Source organism: Rousettus aegyptiacus, unplaced genomic scaffold (assembly GCF_014176215.1).
Source record: "Rousettus aegyptiacus isolate mRouAeg1 unplaced genomic scaffold, mRouAeg1.p scaffold_m13_p_16, whole genome shotgun sequence".
In the NCBI taxonomy this organism is placed as follows: Eukaryota; Metazoa; Chordata; class Mammalia; order Chiroptera; family Pteropodidae; genus Rousettus; species Rousettus aegyptiacus.
Genome location: NW_023416291.1, coordinates 17904260 through 17924752, shown reverse-complemented (window position 1 = coordinate 17924752; position 20493 = coordinate 17904260). Strand labels below are relative to the sequence as shown.

The window sequence follows — 20493 nt, the reverse complement described above, 5'->3', positions numbered from 1 at the left end:
AAGGAAAGATATGTTTAATATAATCTTAAAATGACACATTTAATATAATCTTAAAAGATCAGGGTTTTACTTGATTGGATTGGAAGGGAGATTCATTTGTCATGACTTCTCACTCCCTTTTAGGTTTGGATCCTGTACCTAGTCCTGCCTGCACCAGTTGGAGTTTAGTTCATTAGGGAAGTGCCACCTGCATTTCTGGCATGGTATTGACATAGAGGTGACAAACACCAGGCTCTGTACAGGGGACCTTGATTTTCCAGGGGAGTAATAACATTGTTCATGCTGAGGTACTGGATGTCAAGCCTGATTTTGTAAGAAATGGTCCATCCTCAAATTAGTTTGGGAAATGCCGTGTGAAACAAAGTTAAACTTTTTTAATTGTAAAAATTTTCAGAGTCTTTATGAAATTGATATGCTCCCTGACTATCCAAGAGGTTATTTAATTTGGGAAACACTGAAAGCAATTGCTGTTATTGGGTCACTCTCAGGTTGCCTTTCTTGTAGCATATTTTATTGCGGGTAGAATTTAAAACTTTTTTAGAAAAACCCTTAGGAATGGCCTAATGTTTTGAATATGGGCCTAATATTTTTAATTTGGCAGTTGAGAGAATAAGATTTGTATTTAGCTAAAAGACCTTTTAATTTTTCCTTAAATTACAAGTTTCACATCCTGACCAAAGTGAGATTTTGTAACAAAAAGAGATTTGAAAGTAATTATTAACATAAGAGCATCATTAGGGAGCTTCAGTAATGAGGGTCGATGGCATCCTGCTTCTAAGCCCGCTTCCATTTCTGCACCCCTCACCGCCTTGCTTCCTGGGACCCGATGGCAGTGATAAAATGTCCATCTTCTTAAAGTCTCTGTCACATTCACCTGGACTGAAACAGGGCAATGCAGATGGTGGCTCTGGTTTCTCATTTCTGAAACTACTAACGTAAAAAAATCCAAATCATAAAGAGGTGAACTATTTTGAAGAAGAATATTAAAAAGAAGTAGCTGGTTTGTTCCCGGGTTTCGGCATACATACAAAAAAATAGCGGCGCGTCACCGAATCGCTGATTCTTCTTGAAGTTAAATGTGCTATAGCTTTTTTCTCCTAAGCGTGGTTTGGTTCGGTGAGAGGTACTTTGAGACAGAATAGACCAAATGTGGATTGTTTTAGGGCAAAGGTAACTCTTAAATTACTATTACATTAACAAAAAAGTAAAACATGTCTGGGAATTCTTAGGAAGACACATTTTTCAGCAATATCAGATATATCCGTGAACCATTTACAGCCTAGAAATTACAGGGCAGAAAAGGGAAAGGGAGGGAGAGTGTTAGATGCCACCATTATCTTCAGAGGGCTTACTGTGAAGCAGAATCCAAGACCGAGTTTTGCCTTTATCAGACATACTGATTAGATAAAGGGAGAGACACATGCTTAAAACCTTAAATAGTAATACACACGATTATGTGCAAAGTGTTGAGTGATACAGATAGCATGAGAATTCAGATCGGCTGTGGCAAGCAGTCAGGCGTCTCCCCTAAAGGTGTTCCAGACCTCACCCTTGGAACCTGTGACCATGTTATATTGCATGACGATGGGGAACTAAGGTGGTTAAGTCAACTGAGTTTGCCATAAAAAGGTGAACCCAATATAATTATAAGGGTCTTTTAAGGTGGAAGAGGAATGCAGAAGGAGGAGGTCAAAGTCAGAGATTTTGTGATGCTACATTGTTGGAGCAAGGAGCCATAAGGCAAGGACTAGAAGTGACTGTGAGTTGGAAAAGGGAGAAAACAGATTCTCCCATGGAGCCTTCAGAAGGAATGTAGGTCATCAAATGCCTCGATTTTAGCTTAGACCTATTTTGACTTCTGCTCTTGAGAATTCCAAAGTAATAAATTTTTACTGTTTTAAGCCACTAAGTTTGTGGTAATTTGTTACAGCAGCAGTAGGACACTAATATAAGGATGATATGAGAGAGAAGAGTCAGGGACAGTTTCATGGAGAAGGTGATTCTTGAACCAGATATTAGAGATAGTAAGCGTAGTAGTAGCAATTAAAGTCACAGAATTTATGTTCTAGGTACTGAGCTAAGCTTTTTAATACTCTTTAATTCATTTATCCTCACAAAAAAACTATGTAGTATTCTCCATGGGGTAGATGAGAAAACAGGTGTAGAGATGTTAAGTAAGTTGCGCGATCACTGCAGCGCAGCAATAGTCGCTGTAACTGGTTAATAGCTGGCCTTTTAATGACATGGTGGAAGCTGACATTTACTGAGTGCTTACTGTGCACAGGCAAGGTGCTAAGGATGTCATTGTCATCACCTCATGCAATCTTCTCAGGATCTACGGCAGGTTGTGATTTGTAATTGGTCTGAGGCATGGCTTTATCTGGCCAGCAACATGGCTGAATCAGAGGGGAGGAGAATGGAATCAAAAAACCCAGTCAAGACAAGTGCTGATCAGAACCTAAAATTGAGGTAAAGACCGTGGGCATGGGAAGGAGAAAACAGATTCGACAGATAGTTTGCTCCTTTGTGGAAGCATAACTCCTGTATTGAAAAACTTTACTTCCATCTCTAATATCTGCCTCCCTGTGTGATTAGGGTGCTGCATCTTAATGAGTTTATGCACTTTGTAATTAGAATTAATGAAAGGTGTCAGTACTGAGAGTGCCATAGACCAGTCTTGTCCACCCACCCACAGAAGTGTGGGCAGAGGTCATATAAACTTTTTTTAGTATCCCTCATTTCCTTCTGACCGTGATAACTCATAGAGATTGTCTTTAATTTCTTTTTTTTTAATTTATTTATTTTAATTAGTTCCAAGAATATAGTAGATTGGTTAGACATTTATATAGTTTATAAAATGACCCCCCTAATTGCTCCTTCTCTCCTCTGGTTTTCCACCTAACCAATATATTAATGCTAACTATATTCCCTCTGCTGTGCTCCCCATCCCTGTGACCATATATCAACTACTGATTTATACTTCTTATAACCCTTCACCCCATTCTCCCAGCCTCCAACTCTGCCTCCTCTCTGTCCATCACCAAATTGTACACTATATTTAAGAGTCTGTTTTTGATTAGTTTGTTCTTTTTGTTCCTTAGATTCTGCATATAAGTGAAATCATAGGGTATTTATCTTTCTCTGTCTGACTTATTTCACTCAGCATAATAACCTCTAGATCCATCCATGTCGTTGCAAATAATAGGACTTCATTTATTTTTAATGGCTGAGTAATATTCTATTGATGTTTTAAACCAAGAAACAGTAACTTTCTTAAGTTCAGCAGCAACAAGTACTTATTGAAAACCTGCCATTTAAAATAGCAATATACTAGTCTCACCATGGTAGTCTTAAAAGTTAGTAGTATTATAGTATGAACACTGGCTTCTTTTAAAGTAGACATAGATTTATAATTTTCTCTGCCCAAATATAAGATTTTAGAAAAACCTCTGAAACTCTGATCTCAGATATGTAAACTTCCATCCATGTTCCATTAGAATGGAACCAGTTTTCTTATCTTTTTAAAAATAAAATTATTGGGGCAATATTGGTTAATAGTATTATATTAAGTTTCAAGTATACAATATTATAATACATCATCTCTACACTGCATTGTGTACTTATCACCCAAAGTTTAGTCTTCTGTCACCATACATTTGACCCTTTTTACCCTCTTCATTTTTCCCCCATGCCCCCTTCTCTCTAATAACCATTAAACTGTTTGTATCAGTGAGTCTTTTGTTTGTTTGTTTGTTTTAATGAGTCATCAAAGATTCATGAACTCTGAATCTCTTCTGTCTTCTATTGGATGGATTCATTGTTTTATTCTGCTTTTCATAAATAAAGAGGTAATGATATTGTTGTTGCAAAGAATTTTCAGAATGTGTTCATCCTTTAGTTAATACTAAAACATTCTTGTAGAATTGATCCATTAAAAAAAAAAATAATAACATACTATATTTATGCCCAAGCTGGAATTTGAAAGTAATGCTTGGGAGTATGCGAAACAGAATCCCTTCACTATACTCATTCTAAAGAAAGTACTCCAATATGAGGTATAAGACGTTCCTTTATACCACTTCCTACTCTCTTATGAGTGTGTCTGTGTGTATTCATTCATTCATTCATTCATGTAGACCGAATCTTCCTACTAATTTCAAAGAACGATTTAGGACCTTTCATTTCCAACTTGAGTTAGCAGTGTAAGTTCCTACCCAGTGGGGTTTGATTTTCTCTTCAGTGAAGTTATCAAAGTCAAATCCTTAAAGCCTCCATGTCTGACAATAGATTCTAATAAGTTCTGAGTTGGCAGCTCTTCTTAGTTTTAATCAAAGCAAAAGATGAGATTTGCATTTTTGTCATCTTTATTTCAAAGTGTTTGTCATAGTATTATTAGATTCAGAATCCCCCCAAATGGTTATACATCAGTAGACTTTATCCAGCCAGCCCCAGAAAGCTGTCCGTGACAGAACAGGGGCCCATTTCTATATAAGCGGTACACCACCTACACACGTAAACATCAGAATTATGCATGTCCAGATTGCTTAGAACCAGAAGTCATGACAGGAAAATCTGGGTAATCTGGAGTTCTCACAGAGTCACTGACCCAGTATAGCTTCCTACCACTCTTGTGATTCTCAGTCCCCTTGATGTGCCATGGGTTCCCCCATTGTCGTTTTTACAGCTCCCCGCAATATTTGTACACATACAGCCACACAACAACACTATTTGTACCTGTTCTGCCTTATTTTCTGCCTTTGTTCTGCTTGCAGGATATTCTTCCATTTCTTCAATTAGCTTTATTAACCAAGAGGCATGGATGAGCAGGGATAGGAATGCAAGTGCTCTCATGGCGTGTGTGTGACATACACCTGCAAAACCAGCAGACCTTTTACATAGCCGTCCAGCCATGCTGACCTTCACATTGAGAGTGTAGTGCTGGTCTTTGAGTGACTTAAATCATTATGCTCAGTTTGGTGGGCCCCTGGAGTACATTCCCTACTGTAAATGTGCAGCATTTGACAACTAAATTTTAGAGTGAAGGCATTCTTATTTTTAAAATCTTTTTTTTTTTAATTTAAATTTTTAGTAGAAACAGTAAGACTTTGGTCTAGTAAGTTATTTGTGTGATTTCTAAGTACGTAAAAGTTCAGGAAGCCTTTGCAAGTATATTCTTGTCTAATTATTTAAGAATTAGAAACTGAAAAAAATTTGGAGGGCTATACCAAAGAGTATTTGATTTGAAATAAAATTTATATCCTTACAACAGTGTATACAGTCAAGATAAATTTCCATGTTTGCTATAGACTTGTTCTTATTTTTCTTAAGGGGATTTTATCCAAATGTTTTATTACTGTTGGCAAGATCCAGATCTTGACTCTGTCCTTAGTGTTTTGTTTTGTTCGGGTTTGGCTTCTGGACCAACATAATAACCACTTACTATTTTGCCAGAAATTTAGCATTACCACTAAGGTATTCCTTGACAGTTGCACAATTTTCTTGACTGTCATGGAAATTACTTTGCGTGAAATTGTGTGTAAAAACATGTGTAGACACACAAATGCAAAACATACACTATATATTTTTCAAGCTAAAAGATGGCTAATGGCAAAATGTGAAATCAAATTATGTGTATACTTTGAGAAAAAAGATCACACCAAGAGCCTGTGTTTAATTTGTTTTCTATCGTCAAGAGATGAGGGATAGGAAATATTTAATGGACAATTTACCTGAACCTTCAAATTACTAAATACATGGAACTTAGGAGTAACCTGTGATATCCACTGTATGTGCACATTTATGTTCAAAATGTCCTTCAACAGATCATCAACTTATTTTCTTGGATTTTGTTTACGAGCCTGACAGAGAAGTACTGTGGGGAGGCATTTGCATTTTTTTACAACCGAAAGTTAAAAATGACTATAAAATTTCCTGTTTTAACTGGGAATGGAGGAGAGCTATGAGCCATTTTCTTCCTGCATGGCCACATTCCAGCTGTGCAGATGGTCATAGCGCATCTGCCCATCAGAACAGGCCCTAAAGGGAAGCCCTCAGATGCTGAGTCTTGTTTACACGCATTGTGACTCTGTTTCTCCCCTCCTCCTATGTGTTGTACCACTAGGAAGATTTGTGGAGGAGTTTGCGATTGCGTGCCTAAATAAATTTTATGAGACTAGAATCACAGCCATAACAAATGGTATTACGGGCACATTTTGAGCTCATCTTTAGCCACAGGTAAGAGTTGTTGCTTTGTTATATGAAAATAGTTGATCTGCACCCAGTTTCTAGCTTTACTTTGGGACATTATACTTTCGTTAGCAAAACTAGCAGGCTGAAAGCTGAAGAGGAACAATGCAAAAATATTTAATATGTGTACTGTGTTGCTATGACTTTAATATTTTAGTACTCAACAAGTGAAAAAACATGATATTTTTATTTAATGGCCCGGTAAAACCACGTCAAATTAAAACAAAAGTTTAAAAGTGGCAGTAACACTAAGTCACTGAGTAGAGAAATTGGAACCAGAAGCATATAAACAGTGTTCATTTTGGAGAGCATGGTATCTAAATAAACATGTTTTCATGTGAATCTTCTTCCTTGTTAGCATTTCAGAGAACAGTATCTTCCTATATGCTAACTCTGGTTTAAAAAACATTTTTTTTATTATGAACCCATTCAGAAAGAATTGATATATACATTTAACTATGTAAATCTGATTTCTTTCTTTCATAATTCTCTCCAGAAGTTTTACAGTATGTTTTCATTATCTTTATGCTGCTCCACCAGCAATAAAATTAAGGGGGGGAGGATCCCTGTTTAATCTTTCTTTTTGGATTAAATTCTATCATGTTAGTATTTATTCAGAAGATACTTTAGAAAACTATATTTTGACAACATTGCATAGGAGTTTTTTTAAAAGTCACTGTAGGATTTTAGCATGGCTTTTACATTGCTTTCTGTTAATTTTTCTGTGACACTGAGACCTTTTTGCTTCATCTTACTTATTCGTAAGCATGTACTGAGAAAAAAAAGTTGTTCAGAGTTTTGTAAGACAACCTGTGGGTTTTTTATTTCTTTCTCTTGTGTATTATAGTCCTCATGTTGATCAACAGCATTTTACAGCAGTGCAAAAGGGCACTTTGGAAGACTTCAGGCAGCCATGCTCTTTTTTCTTACCCTAAAGCAGAGTTTCTCAACCTCAGCAGTGTTGACATTTTGGCGAGATAATTCTTTATTGTAGGATGTTTAGTAGCATTCCTGGTCTTTGCCCACTAGATGCCAGTAGCCCCCCCCCCCCGCCCCCCCCGCCCCCCCCCCGCCCCCCCCCCCCCCCCCCCCCCCCCCGCCTCACACAATTGTGACAACCAAAAATGTCTCCAGACATTACCAAATGTTTTCCAGGGGAGGGCTTGCAAAATTGCCCCTGGTCGAAAACCACACTGCCTTATATTACAGCACATTAGACTTAATTATCTTTGAAACTTTGAAATCCAACTTCTGAAATGTTCTGGGTGATAGAGAGTTAAAGATGAGATTGTACTGGTCTTAGTGTATTTGCAGATGTTGCTGTAGCTGACTGCTCATTTTTTTCCCCTCCCAGTCCTGTTAGAAGCTTTTGCCAACCATGATTCATGGAATGATTTTTTGGAGCTGAGTAATTTGTGGCTTTTCAGTTTCCTTACTTTTCTTTCCTTAGCTAACTTTGTTTTGGTTTTAGCAGAGTGTTTAAAACAGCATAGATCTTTGAAAAAGAAATAATATATGTAATGATATATTTTCCAAGTAGATTATTTTAATCAGCCATAAGCATTATATATGCCTGCCCTTTAAATTCTTTCTACCTCTTCTGTCAGATAAACCCTCTCAACTCTGACGAAGAGCCTTATTCAGGAGAAGACACAGCGACCTTTGAGTAGTTCTTGCGAAGTCTCATGATATGGCAGCTGGTATGTAAGGACTTTTCAGGGCTTCTAAAGAGCATTTTGACACATAATTGTCGTCTTTCTTTACAGATCGCAACGAACGAAATAAACCAGAGCATCGTTCTTCAAGGTATGAATTTATAGTATTTGATAATTGTATATAAAGCTTCTCACTTAAAAAATACTGTTTGGAGGTAATGCACGTTTTTCTTTTAGAGTTACTGGATAGTTGAATCTTCTGTGGCATTGAAAGAAGCTTCGCAATATTATTATTCATTTTCTGAACAAAAATTCTTGATAATAGTATTGATTACCTGGATGATATATTTTATTTTGATAATTTTTATGATTGACAGGTAAATCTTTTTAAGAAATTATTTTTATGGTCGGGCATGGTAAACATTCTAAAAGAAGGACCTCCGTGTGTAAAGAACAAAACAAAAAACAGCATGACTTGTTTGTAGGAATAGATTAAGGGTTTTGTAGGCCCAGTGCATAAAAAATATTATAATGCTTCTTCATTTGAAGTTTAAAATAAAAATAATACTAACTATAAAATATAAATGCAAAATTTTATCCCTATTTCCTCTCTTTTGTGGTTTATTTTCTTCCGCCCTTTTAAACCACTATTCTTGTAAGTGTATAGTGCTTTTTTTCTAATCATAAAACTCACATAGGTACATTGTAGAAATTTTTAAAAATATTTTTAAAAATACAAAGCATTGAAAAACAAAACAAAACAGCTTGTCTTTCATTAGCTGAAGATGGTGGCTACTGCTAAAAAATTTGGTGTTGTAAAACCTATGGATTTTTTAACAGTATATATATATATATATATTCCAATTGAATTCTTTAAGTTCTTGTTAGATAATTTCATATGGCCAAGAAGATAATATCACTTAAACCTCTTACCCACACTATCTGAGAGTGTGTTTCACAAGATCTTCACTAGCACTGAAGAGTACTTTTAAAAAATCCTTGTTAAACTTCTTGGTAGAAAATTGTCTAACTTCCACTCCTAGTCAACAATTTGATGTTTTTAACCCAGTTCTGTGAAGGATTGTTATTTTTCTAATCTTATTTTCTCCTTATTCCATTACTTTTCTTTGCATTTTGTGTTGTGGGAACTGATAAAATGATGATAATGCATTCATTGGATTGACTGGCCTGATAAACCAAACCTTGATGCTTTTGCAAGGTATCAAACCCTAGAATGCATTGATCTCAAATAAATAAAAATACAAAATTATGAAAACTCCATTACTTAGAATAACAACAGGTTTTACAGAAATCGTCAATCAAAAATAAGTTAGTGAAACCTAATCTGGGAGAAAAATATAACTATTTGGAACACAGGGCTGATTTTTTTTTTTTTTAGTTATAATTCACATTCATTAAAATTCACTCTTTTTGGTATATGCTTCTGTGAGTTTTGACAAACACAGTTATGTGACTATCACCAAAATTATAGAAAAGTTTGTGAGACTGATGTTTTTAATACTTAAAAAAATAATAATTGGAAAAAAAGACAATGTAAAAGAGCGAAAGACATAAAGTTGGGTAAAAAAAGGGTAAAAAGATACTTAGGATGAAACAGTCAGGATCCATAAGATGTTTAATATACTGAAGATTTGACTGAATCAAGCAATATAAGTTTTAACTGGAACAAGTATAAATCCTTACACTTAGGTCTGAAAGATCAATGAAACATAAAAAAATGGGGGAGATGTGACTTAACAGTCTTTTTGAAGAAGTCTTGAAATTTTAATTCTTCATAAATTTATCACGAGTCGAAATATTTATGCCATTGCCTCCACTTCCCCCAAAATGTCAGCGTTGGATGCAATTATCTTGAAAGACCTATAGTGTCCAGTATAAGAAAAGTAATAGCTCTAGACCACACTTTTGATATTGTATTCAATTCTGGGTTCATAAGGCCTTGAAAAATCAAAATATACAGTGGTTGATATCACTCGGGGAACTTTAAAAAAAAAACAAAAACCCATGCTCCACCCCAGAGATTCTCATTCATTAAGTATGGAGTTCATGGGTCCTGAGAATCTATATATGAAAGAAGTCCCCCGGTGATTCCGATGTATAGCCAGGCTGGGAACCGCTGGAATAGAAGACAGCAGCTGAGCTGAGACAGGGAGTATGAGACGGAAGAGTGAGGTAGAAATAAAGCTAAGTCACAAGAAGACGATGTAAGGAATAGGGTAAATTTAGCTTCGGTGTTGAAGTTTGGGAGGTGTATGGCACAGAAATAACTGGCTTCAAACATTTGGAGGGCTGGCATGTAGAAGAGACCAGCAAAGTTATTCCTCATAAATACTATGTTCCTCACTAAGAAGACACAGGGATCCTTGGAGAAATAGTTTATCCCACGTCTGGGGAAGGGGAAAATGCAGGTGAGTCTGGACTTCTCATGTGATAGAAATATAGGAAATGCTCAACTAATGGGGGCATGTCAAAAAGGCCTAGGACACAGCTTCAGGAGGCTCCGCCTGGGATAATTTGAGTATCAAAAAATTTTTAAATGATAACAGATTCTAACACATTGGATATTTAAAAAGAAATTTTTAGAAGAAATAATACAATTAGAAAATCATAATTTTGTAATGGTTGATTCAGACAATAAGGATCATCAGTGACTCCTAAAATTTGGGTAAAAAGTTGTTGGAGGAATAGAAATTTATACCACCTTAAAATGTGTTATTCAGTTTTTAAGTACAAAGGAGAAAATGTACTATTTCAGTGAAGAGATCTGGTGATCACATTCTTAATCAAGCGGTCAACTAATATATCATCATTAGTGAGACAACCTGATAGTACGTGCCTCCGGGTGATGCATTAGCAGTGCATGTGGACATCACTTGTGTAGTAGGAGTCCTGGCCATAAACTATAATGTTATGAAGACTAGATTAAAAGAGACTGAAATTCTTTTTAATCTGGAATTTTAAAATCCAAATTTAAAACTAAATACTTTGGGGATAATTAAAATATGAATTTTGCTATAGATAATATTTTATTACTATTACTTTTTTAGATGAATAGTAGGAATGCTGTTATGTGGGAGAGTGTCTTTATTCTGAGATATGTATGCTGAACTATTAGGTGTGATGTAGTCTTATGTTTGCAACATACTCTCAAATAATTCATGAGTAGAAAAAAAAGCAAGAGATAAAACAGAGCAAATATGGGAAAATAGGAATAATTGGTGAATAGATGAAAAGTATTTGTGTTAGTTGTACTGTTCCTTCGTCTTTTCTATAGACTTGAAAATTTCAAGTTAAAAAGTAGCAGTGGAGAAAACTGTTCTGAATGTTCCACGGAATCTCAGAGAGCAGAATGTGAATCTATAGGTGGAACATGAGGGGGGTGGGTCTCTGCACAACGTGAGGGAAGATTTCCTGACATAGCTGGTCAAAGACAGAATGGACCACTCTGCGAGAGAATGCAGTCAAGGAAAAGCCAGACACGCTCATGCTGGAATAAAATAAAAAAGATTCACGCATGGCTCCAGCCCTTTGCACATTCAATAGCCGATAAATATTTGTCGAGAGACCCTAAGCCAGGCCCAAAATCCAATAGAAAACAAGAAAAAGTCTCCAGTCTCATGGAGCGCGAAGCACCCACTGTTTTGGATTTAATGCTCCCTATTTACAAAAGCCTATTTACTCTAAAGTCAGGATCCAAGTCTTCATAGTTCTACTTCAGGAAATGCTTGAGGATATTCAGAAAATAGTTTATTCTTTAACTTCTTGTTTATACTGTCAGATTCTCAAGGGCTATACTAAAATCTTGGTAACATTAGCACTTGGTGTAGCTCCTGGTCTGCAGTAAGCACCTAATAAATAAAATGTTTGTTGAATAAATGCCAAGTATAGAGTTCCAAGAGAGAAAGGGAAATGCTGGTATTTTTTTCCCTTGCAAATTGGGAAGAACCTGATTCTGAAAAGCTTGCCCATAACTGTTATTAAATGTGTTTGTTACAGCAACAGCAAGAAGTAATGCCTTATAAGAAGGGAGAAATGTTTTTCCAGGAAAGGCCATTGTTTTCTCTCTGGGTATCTGCCAAGATTGACAGTGACCTGTTCTTCCCCTGCCATCCTCAGCTCAGGAAGGCTACCCCACCAGGCTAGCAGTACATCAAGCAGATTAATACCTGCTGCACCAACAGAGCAGAAAGAAGAAAATGTGAACAAAGTAACTTAATTTTGGTATGTTTGTTGGTTCTCTTCAGGCCACTCAGCAGCCAGAATGATGGGCTCAAAGCCCAGCAAGGATAAGAGAAATGCATTTCTTTTGTTTGTGTTTTTATAAGACCAGACACTCCTGTAGTTTTCACACTGAGAGATCAATAAATCTGGAATGTCTGCCTGTTCTTTCATTTCAGTGCTGAAATAAGAAGGGAAGTATAACTTTTGTCAAGTTAAAGGAAAAGTTTTTTTATCAGGTATAGGTCAATGCTAAGACCCTCAAGCTAAAATATGATGTGTAAGCATTTTTAAAAGTCTTGCTGGGTGCTTTTTTAGTAGTTTGTTCTGAAATTGGCATTTTTAAAAATTTTGCTTCTTATCGACTAATGCGGAAGTCAAAAATGTCTGAATTTTTCTTGTCTTTTCCTTGTTGGTTTAAGTATACCATTTCCCAAATTGATGTTCCATGGAACATTCTTCTGTAGGATATTAATCAGTATGTAAGATACAAACATTCATGCACAAAAAAGTTTGTGAAATGGTGAATTAAAACAAAATTAGAGATATTTCTTTAATGTGATTCCATAAAGAGTCTTCGATATACTAAAGTACATTATAAAATTCCAGGTGAGAGATTTACTATACAAGATTTAAACCTTTTGTTTGAATTTATAACTTCCTTTTCCAGATGCAGCTATTAATAGCACCTAGAAAACTGTACTATAGAATGACAGTCTGGGAAACTAATTGAGAGGGAAGTTGGAGCTAAAGATAATAAAGAAAGTTAAGCCTTGTGGCAACTGGTGCCATGAATGGAAAATTAGGAGCTCTTTTTACCACTCCACTAGCTCTGAATAATAGATCCCAATGACTTATGCAGGCTGCAAAGCCAGCTACTTTATCTTAAATGCTTTACCTACTACAAAGAAAGAATTTATAGCAGCGAAAAAAGAAGGCAACAAAACAGAGAACTCGAAATCTTATTTCTCAAAAATTAATTATCATTTGAATCTTAGTCTTCCTAAAGCCTTCTTGAAACCACCTGCTATAATCCTTTTTGATACCTATTTATAAAATTCAGTGAAATTTCAGTAAAAGTCTCAAAACACTTTTTGAACTTGCCAAAGTGCTTCTAATGTTTATAAGGAAGAGCAAGAATAACCAAGACATTTTGAAGTTCAAGAGACGGAAGTGGACTCTTGCAAGTAATTAAGGCAGGTTTTTTTTTTGTCAGTAAAAAGAGAAACAGGCCAAGGGAACACAATAGAGCCCACAACAAGCATAAATGGACACATACAGTCCTGTATCATGCGCTATGATTGGTGGCTCTACAGATCAGTGGGGAAAGTGCACATGTCCACAAATGGCGCAGAAACAATTATTACCCATATTATAAAAATCCAAATGGAATTTGTTTTATTTCATCATATGAAGTAAAATCTAAAGACATAAAAATGCAAAAGTAAAACAGATATTTTGAAGAAATGTATGAGACTATCTTTATGACTTTGGGGTAGGGAAAAAGTTCTTAAGGCTCAACCAATACAAACCATGAAGAAAACTATTGATACACTTGACTATGTGGAAAAAAATAAAAACTTACGTACATGAGGAGATTAAAAGCATGTGAAGAGTCATGACTGTGCAGTGCACATAGGTGAAAAAATTAGTGTCTAACATAAAAAACTACACGTCAGAAACAAAAAGAAATAACTCAAATAGGGACAGGGACCTCACAAAAGATGAAGCCTAAGTAGCCAACTAATATTTGAAAAGATTCTTTACTTTGCTACTATTGAGAAGCAAAGTAAAGTGTTGAGATGATAATGAGATACCATTTCACTTCCAACAAGTTGGCACAGAAATCTCAAACGCTGATGACGACAAGTGTGGATGAGAATAATTTGGTATATGATGTTAGAGGGCAATTGAGAAATACCTGGTAAAGCTGAAAATGCCTACTGCATACAACCCAACAGGCATTCTATATCCTAGAGAAATTCTTTCACACGTGCCAAGGAACTGTGTATAAGAATGTTGAGAGTAGCACTGTTTGGATGAAGGGAACTACAGGTACACGTGACAACATAAACAGATAGAAGCATGATTGTGGATGATAAAAAGCAAGCTGCAGAAAAAAGGTACAGTTTAATACCATTTATACAAAGCAGCTTTCAGCAAATGGACCAAATCTGGCCTGCTCTGCCTGTTTTTGTAAATAAAGTTTTATAGGAACTCAACCATGCCCATCTATTTGTATATTGTCTGTCTGCTTTTGCATCACAGCAGCAGAGTTGACTAGCTACAGCAGGAACCACATGGGCCTCAATCCTGAACATATTTACTTTCTGACCCTTTATAGAAAAAGCACGCCAATTCTGCAAAATAGTTTGCAGACCCTATCATAGGTGGAACACAAATAATGTTATTGTTTATTTTTATGGTTCCATATATATGTGTATGTATTTTTATATGTATAGTATGCTTTTTTTTAAGTATAAAAAGATGTGTGGAAGTGATAGGGAATTTAGAATATTGATTATCAAAGAATGAGTCAGGAAAGGGTCCACAGGGAGGTTTAAGTGTATCTCTACTGCTTTATTTCTTTAGCTAAGTAATGGGCTTTGCAATATCACCTACACTTTTAAAACCCTGAAAATTTTTGTAATTAAAAAGGCCTTCAAGAAGACTTTGAAAATCCTATGGCACCAATAAATATGTTTTTACAGGACATGGGCATAAAATTGAGTGAAATTTTCTTCGATTATTTCTGAAAGAGGGAAATGAAAAGGAGGAAATAGTCAAGAATGTTCAGGGAAAAAAAAGCGATTAAATATTGTTTCATCTCTACTCGTAGTCCTACTCCTGTAGTTAGTTCTCTTTACTGAAAGCACCATATATGGCTCCGTGGATTTTTATCCCATTTTATCATTTAAGAGTTATACAAGTAACACATGAAAACATTTTTAGTAGTGCAGAAATACGTGGTATCTGCTTTTATTCCATAGGCAACTATTTTTAAAAGAGTCTAGGGGTTCAATGCCTTTCTTAGTCTGCTTTCTGTGCATATATATAGTATATATTCAAATAATATTTAAAGTAAATGGGGAGCTGCATATGTATGTATGTAGTGTGTAGGGGTATGTGTATGTATATTTGTTCATATATTCATATATGTATTTATGCCAACTTGCCTTTTTCACTTATATTTTAGAAAGTAGTACCATGTCACTTTCCACTTCATTATTTTTTTAAACTGCTACATAGAATTTTCTAGTGTAGTTATATTGTTATTTATTTAACCAGTTCTTCTTCACTGATAGCGTATGAGCTGTTTCCAGTTTCTAACAAAAATGATGTTTCAGTAAACATCTTTATGTTTATACCTTTGTGTATACATGTGTAAGAAAACCTCTTTTGCTTTTTCTGTGATAGATTTTTCTCAAGTTTCTATTGAACTCCTGTTCTCATTCACAATTATTTTAAGTTTTAAAATTTTATATGCCCTACATTTCTATTCCCAGATGTCACTCAGCTTTATGGTGATTTAGTGCCACTCCAGATTTAGTGGAGCCCATTTCCTGCCCCCTTCCCAAAGTCTGGCATGAAATGTCACCCCACACAGAGAGGGACTCAGACTTAACACACAGAATATTTGCAGCACGTAGTTCAGTACACTAAGAATTAATAGTTGATGATGTTCAGATTCATAGCAACCACTTTGTCATTAAAATTTGAAGGGGATTTGATTCCTACCCTGTTGCTGATGTTATAAAGATGTTGAGGATTTTATTTTGAAGCTCTACCATCACCATATTATGGTTTAAAAAGATTAGCTAAAAACAAAAGATTTAACTTGTTTTTGCTTTTCTTCTTTCTAAATGTCATGCTCTGTTGGGCTTACTTTAACTACTGTAATTCTGCCCATATGTTCTCATTCTTGTACTTCTATAAACTATAGCTTGTGTATAATTACTTTCTGACATTATGTTTTCTAAGCTACAAGAGATACATTACTTTTGCTGTAGCATCTGTAATGCTGTAAATGAGATAAAAAATTAAAATCATATACATGTTTTGTGGAGGAAAAAGCCCTTTTACACTGTAGAGACAAAAGGACTATTAACATTTTATGTCCTACAGAGAATATATATACATATATACATATATACATTATATATTTTTTACATATATAATACATATATGTATATTATTTTATTTTAGTTTTAAGAAATGTGACTTTAGCATTTCCTCCTACTGTGATGAGAATGAAAATGAAACGTTTATATGGTGTATCACTTAGGTTATTGAAAAAGTTTTATCAAATGGCCTACTACTGCCAGCTTAGTGTGGTACTTAGTACTTAGTGTGGGGGCTTCTCAGAAGGTGTTTCAAATTAAACTATCAGCAGGAGTTAACTTTGGAACAGCAGCTGGTCCTGTTTTATTAATTTTTGTCAAGATGGACATGTGTGGCCACCCATGTCTCAGCAGTATAGGAAGCACATGGAACTCCTGGCCCTTAAATTTTTTATCCTAATTCTTTCCTCTCTTTCCCTTGGGTTAGTTATATATTATATTAGCTCTTTACTTTTCTGCAGTATACTTTAGAAGCAATAATTTATACAGTTCTACAAAATCTATATTAAATATAGATTTTACTTGAGTAAACTTTATATACATCTTTGTGGATCTCAGTCTGTTTCTGGGTTATGTTTTTATCCCAGCTAATAAATTTTCTTGTACATGTGGACTTTAATTTTTTTAAAAAATGTTTTCTCTTTCTGGCGTAGCATATATCACATTCTTCAAATGTATCGATTCGGACTATAAACCACAGAAGTGTACTGACTAATCCATGAAAGAATCGTAGTGTGGACAGATTTGCAAAATGGTCATTCAGTGGCTCAGTCATTTCCTGTCTCTTTAATAATAAACAGCTGTTGATCAAAATTTAGTCTTGTCTTTATGTATATAAAACCATTCTCAACACCAGAAATTAGGCCTGGTCCCAAAAATACAATTTTTGATTGGGTGCTCCTCTAGATAACAAGTCAGAGCATCCAGTTCTGCCCTGGTGACAAGCTTTTGTTAACTTCCAACTTAGTCCCCATTGTAGAACAGCTCTCCAGGGATGCAAGGTGAGCCTGCCCACCCTGCATAACACTTCTAAACGCAGCAAAAATAAGGCAGGCATGCCAAAAAAGCACTCACGCGTGACCCTCTCTCCTTTTGGAAGAGGATTGAGAATCTATACTTTTTGGTAGTTCAGAAAATAAAAGAATGGAAGGAATGTATTGACTGTCTGATTGTCTGAATGCTTTAGAGTAACATTGTGTCTAGAATATAAACATCCCCTTAAGTTGTAAACCTGTTTCCTGGAGATCATATTGTCCCTGGCACACTCTCGCCTGGGCAATCCAGGGATGCTATCAAAAAATGACAAGCAGGACTTAATGTTTATCACTATATTATTGCCCAGTGGTTTCTCTTTTAGTTATAGGGTCTAAAGAGAAGCTTCAAGTAGAAAATGTCTTTACAAGCTGAACTGTGCTCTTCAGAGTTTTTCTATATGGTAAATCTCTATCTTCAACATCATTGTTCTTTTTTTGTTTAAAATGAAATTACATTCATTTGTTCTGATTATAAAGCAAAATATGTTCATGATAGGAAACTTGGAAAAAAATAAGTATATAAATGAGAAAATCATCTATAATTCTACCTCATAGTTAATCACTATTATATTTTGATGTATTTATTTCTGGTTTTTATCTTTTCATACAGATACTATAATTTTAACAGAGCCTCATGAATATACTATTTTTAAATTATTGTTTTATTTAACATGTCACTTTCAGTAGTCTTATAAATTGTGGTTATATTTTTTTAGTGCAAAGCAATACATTTTTAATATGAAAGTTTATAAAAGAAAGAAGAGAAAGAATTAAAATTACTCGTCCAACCACTGAATAACTACTATGGGTATATGAGTGTTTCAGTCTTTTTCTGTGCCTACTTCGTATAGTTTAAAAAAAACAATTGTGGTTATGCTGTATATATTATTATATGTAACCTCCTTTTTACAAAACAATAGTTTACAAACATTTTCCTATGTTGTGATTTTTAATGGTGTTCCATCATATAGGTATACCGAACTTTAATTATTTTCCTATTGTCAGACATTTAGGTTATTTCCAATTTTTTCCTATTATAAACAATGCAGCGGTAAGATTCTTATACCTGCATTTTAATGGGCCATCACTGATTACCTCTTTGTGATAAATTCCTAGCAGTGAAATTAATAGATCAAAGATAGTGGATCAAAAAAATGTTTTTCCAGATTTTTCATATATACTACTAAATTGAGCCTCAGTAAAAGGTTGCATTCTCACCAATATAACATCATTTAAACATTTTCCCCGGCCTATGTTGCTTGTGAATGAACCAGAAGAAAATAACCAACAGTTTAACTCATTTTTATGTTAGAATGCTTATTAACCGTGACCTATTTCTGTAATTTTTATTTCCGGCCCCAAAACAATACTTTCCAAAGGAATCTTCTTATACTAATCCACGGCCCCTGGAGATCCTCATGGCCAGGGCCTTTTCACGGCCTGTCCTAGGGCATTTAGAAGTCAGATCACCTACGTTGGAGGCATAGACATCAGCGCCTCTCCCTTGAGGCTGTAATTGAAATCGGGACTGTCTGTGCTCAAGTTTGGGGAACTTGTAGGGTGATCCAAAATGAGTATAAAGACTACTCCCTGTTCATGCCCAAGACTGGAGAACCTTTTAGGGCAATTCAAAATGAATTTGGATAAATACTTTTTTAGTTGTTTCGGTTCTGCTTTTATTGGTAAAATCATTTGGAAAGGCTATGGAGTAGAAGGCGAAGGGCCTGGGTCTGAACATCAGGCTGCCTGAATTAGAGTCCAGCTTCCCGTTCAGGAGGTAGGACTCTTAGGCAGTTTCTTAATCTTCCTGTACCTCTGTTTACTCATCTATAAATGGGGCTAATAATAGTATCTCTTAGGGTTACCATGATGATTACTCAGTTGCTATATCTGTTAAGGGCTGAACTAGAGAAACAGAACCAGTCAGACAATATATTAAGAGATTCACTCGTTAATTGGCTTATGTGGGGGCTGGCCAGGCAAGTTGGAAACCCATAGGGCAGGTTACCAGGAAGGGCAGGCTGGACCTTATTATATATGTGGACTGAAGCTGCCATCCACAAATGGGAGTTTTTCTTTACCAAGGCAGTCTTTGCTTTGCTTTAAGGCCTTTCAACTGATTGAGTCAAGCCCACACAGATTATTTGGGATTATCTCTCATACTTTAGGTCACTGTTTATAGGCTTTAACCACGTTACCTTCACAGCAACACATAAATTAGTGTTTGATTGAATAACTGGGGACTGTTATACCAGCCAAATTGACATGTAAAATTGGTCAGTCATATTGATTGCTTTGGATCTCGGTTAAGCAGACTAAACCCACTTGGGAATGAGTTTCAGTGTTACCCCTGCGTTTCAAGCTCAGGGCTCTTCACGTGTCTGTAACCCAGACGTTCTTTCTGACATCCGTTTTCTGTCTGTCAGTTTCGTCATAAGTAACTGTACAGGTTATATCATTCATGATCCTAACGGGTTCTCTCTGCTGGAGCCAGGGGTCTGGCCATGGCAGGGTTCTGTGCAGGAATGTGCACTGGCACCTGCATAAATGCACCGTGCGGGGTCTGCTCTTAGCGCATTCATGTTATCCTTCCTTGCTCAGATAAGCACATGAGTCTGCTTTGTGTGGACTGGTAAAATCTTGGATTGTCAGTAACTGTTGAATGGTCCCACAGGTTTCTGATACAGTGACAAAGTATTAACTTTGGCTGCTTAGAGAAAAGATACAGATTTGGTCCTCTCTTTTTACTAGTGCTGATTTTTCATAGCAGATTACAGATAGCAGATGAACTTCGTTTTAGGAAGTAAATTATATTCCTTTGAACGTAATAAACCCTAACCTCCTCTCAATCTGGATACAGGGTGATGTCTTCTTTGTTCCTTCACTCAAAGTAAGAAAAGACTGGCTACTCAGAAGTAAAAACAGCTAATGGAACAAGCACAACAGACATTGTTGGGATACTTCCTTGTGGTCTCTGGTTTCAAAGCTTTTAGCAGGAGCTCTTGAAACAATGCCTGTAGTTGATCCTCTTGTGGATTTTCTAGGCCTACATTTCAGTGTTTGGTTTCTTTCTATACCTTTGCACAATGGGGTGACGGCACAGTCCTACTAAATCTTACCTCATGCAGTAGTGGTAGTTGCATTGCAGCCAGCTCTTGCCTACTTCTCCGACAGCTGCCTCCCAGCTGAAGGATAGAC

General features: G+C 35.8%; 1 protein-coding gene across 8 annotated transcripts in view; it reads left to right on the top strand.

Moving 5' to 3' along the window:
- The window catches only part of SH3D19 (SH3 domain containing 19), a 141985-nt gene that overhangs the window by 56308 nt on the left and 65184 nt on the right, over positions 1-20493 (top strand). For 4 of the 8 annotated variants that reach the window (XM_036233541.1, XM_016144562.2, XM_016144572.2 and 1 more), the window contains exon 2: positions 8013-8052. In XM_036233541.1, the coding sequence (XP_036089434.1) occupies positions 8013-8052 (40 nt within the window). Of the gene's footprint in view, positions 1-7439; positions 8053-20493 lie in introns of those variants that run through there. The other 4 variants (XM_036233546.1, XM_036233547.1, XM_036233543.1 and 1 more) reach the window with 3 other exon arrangements.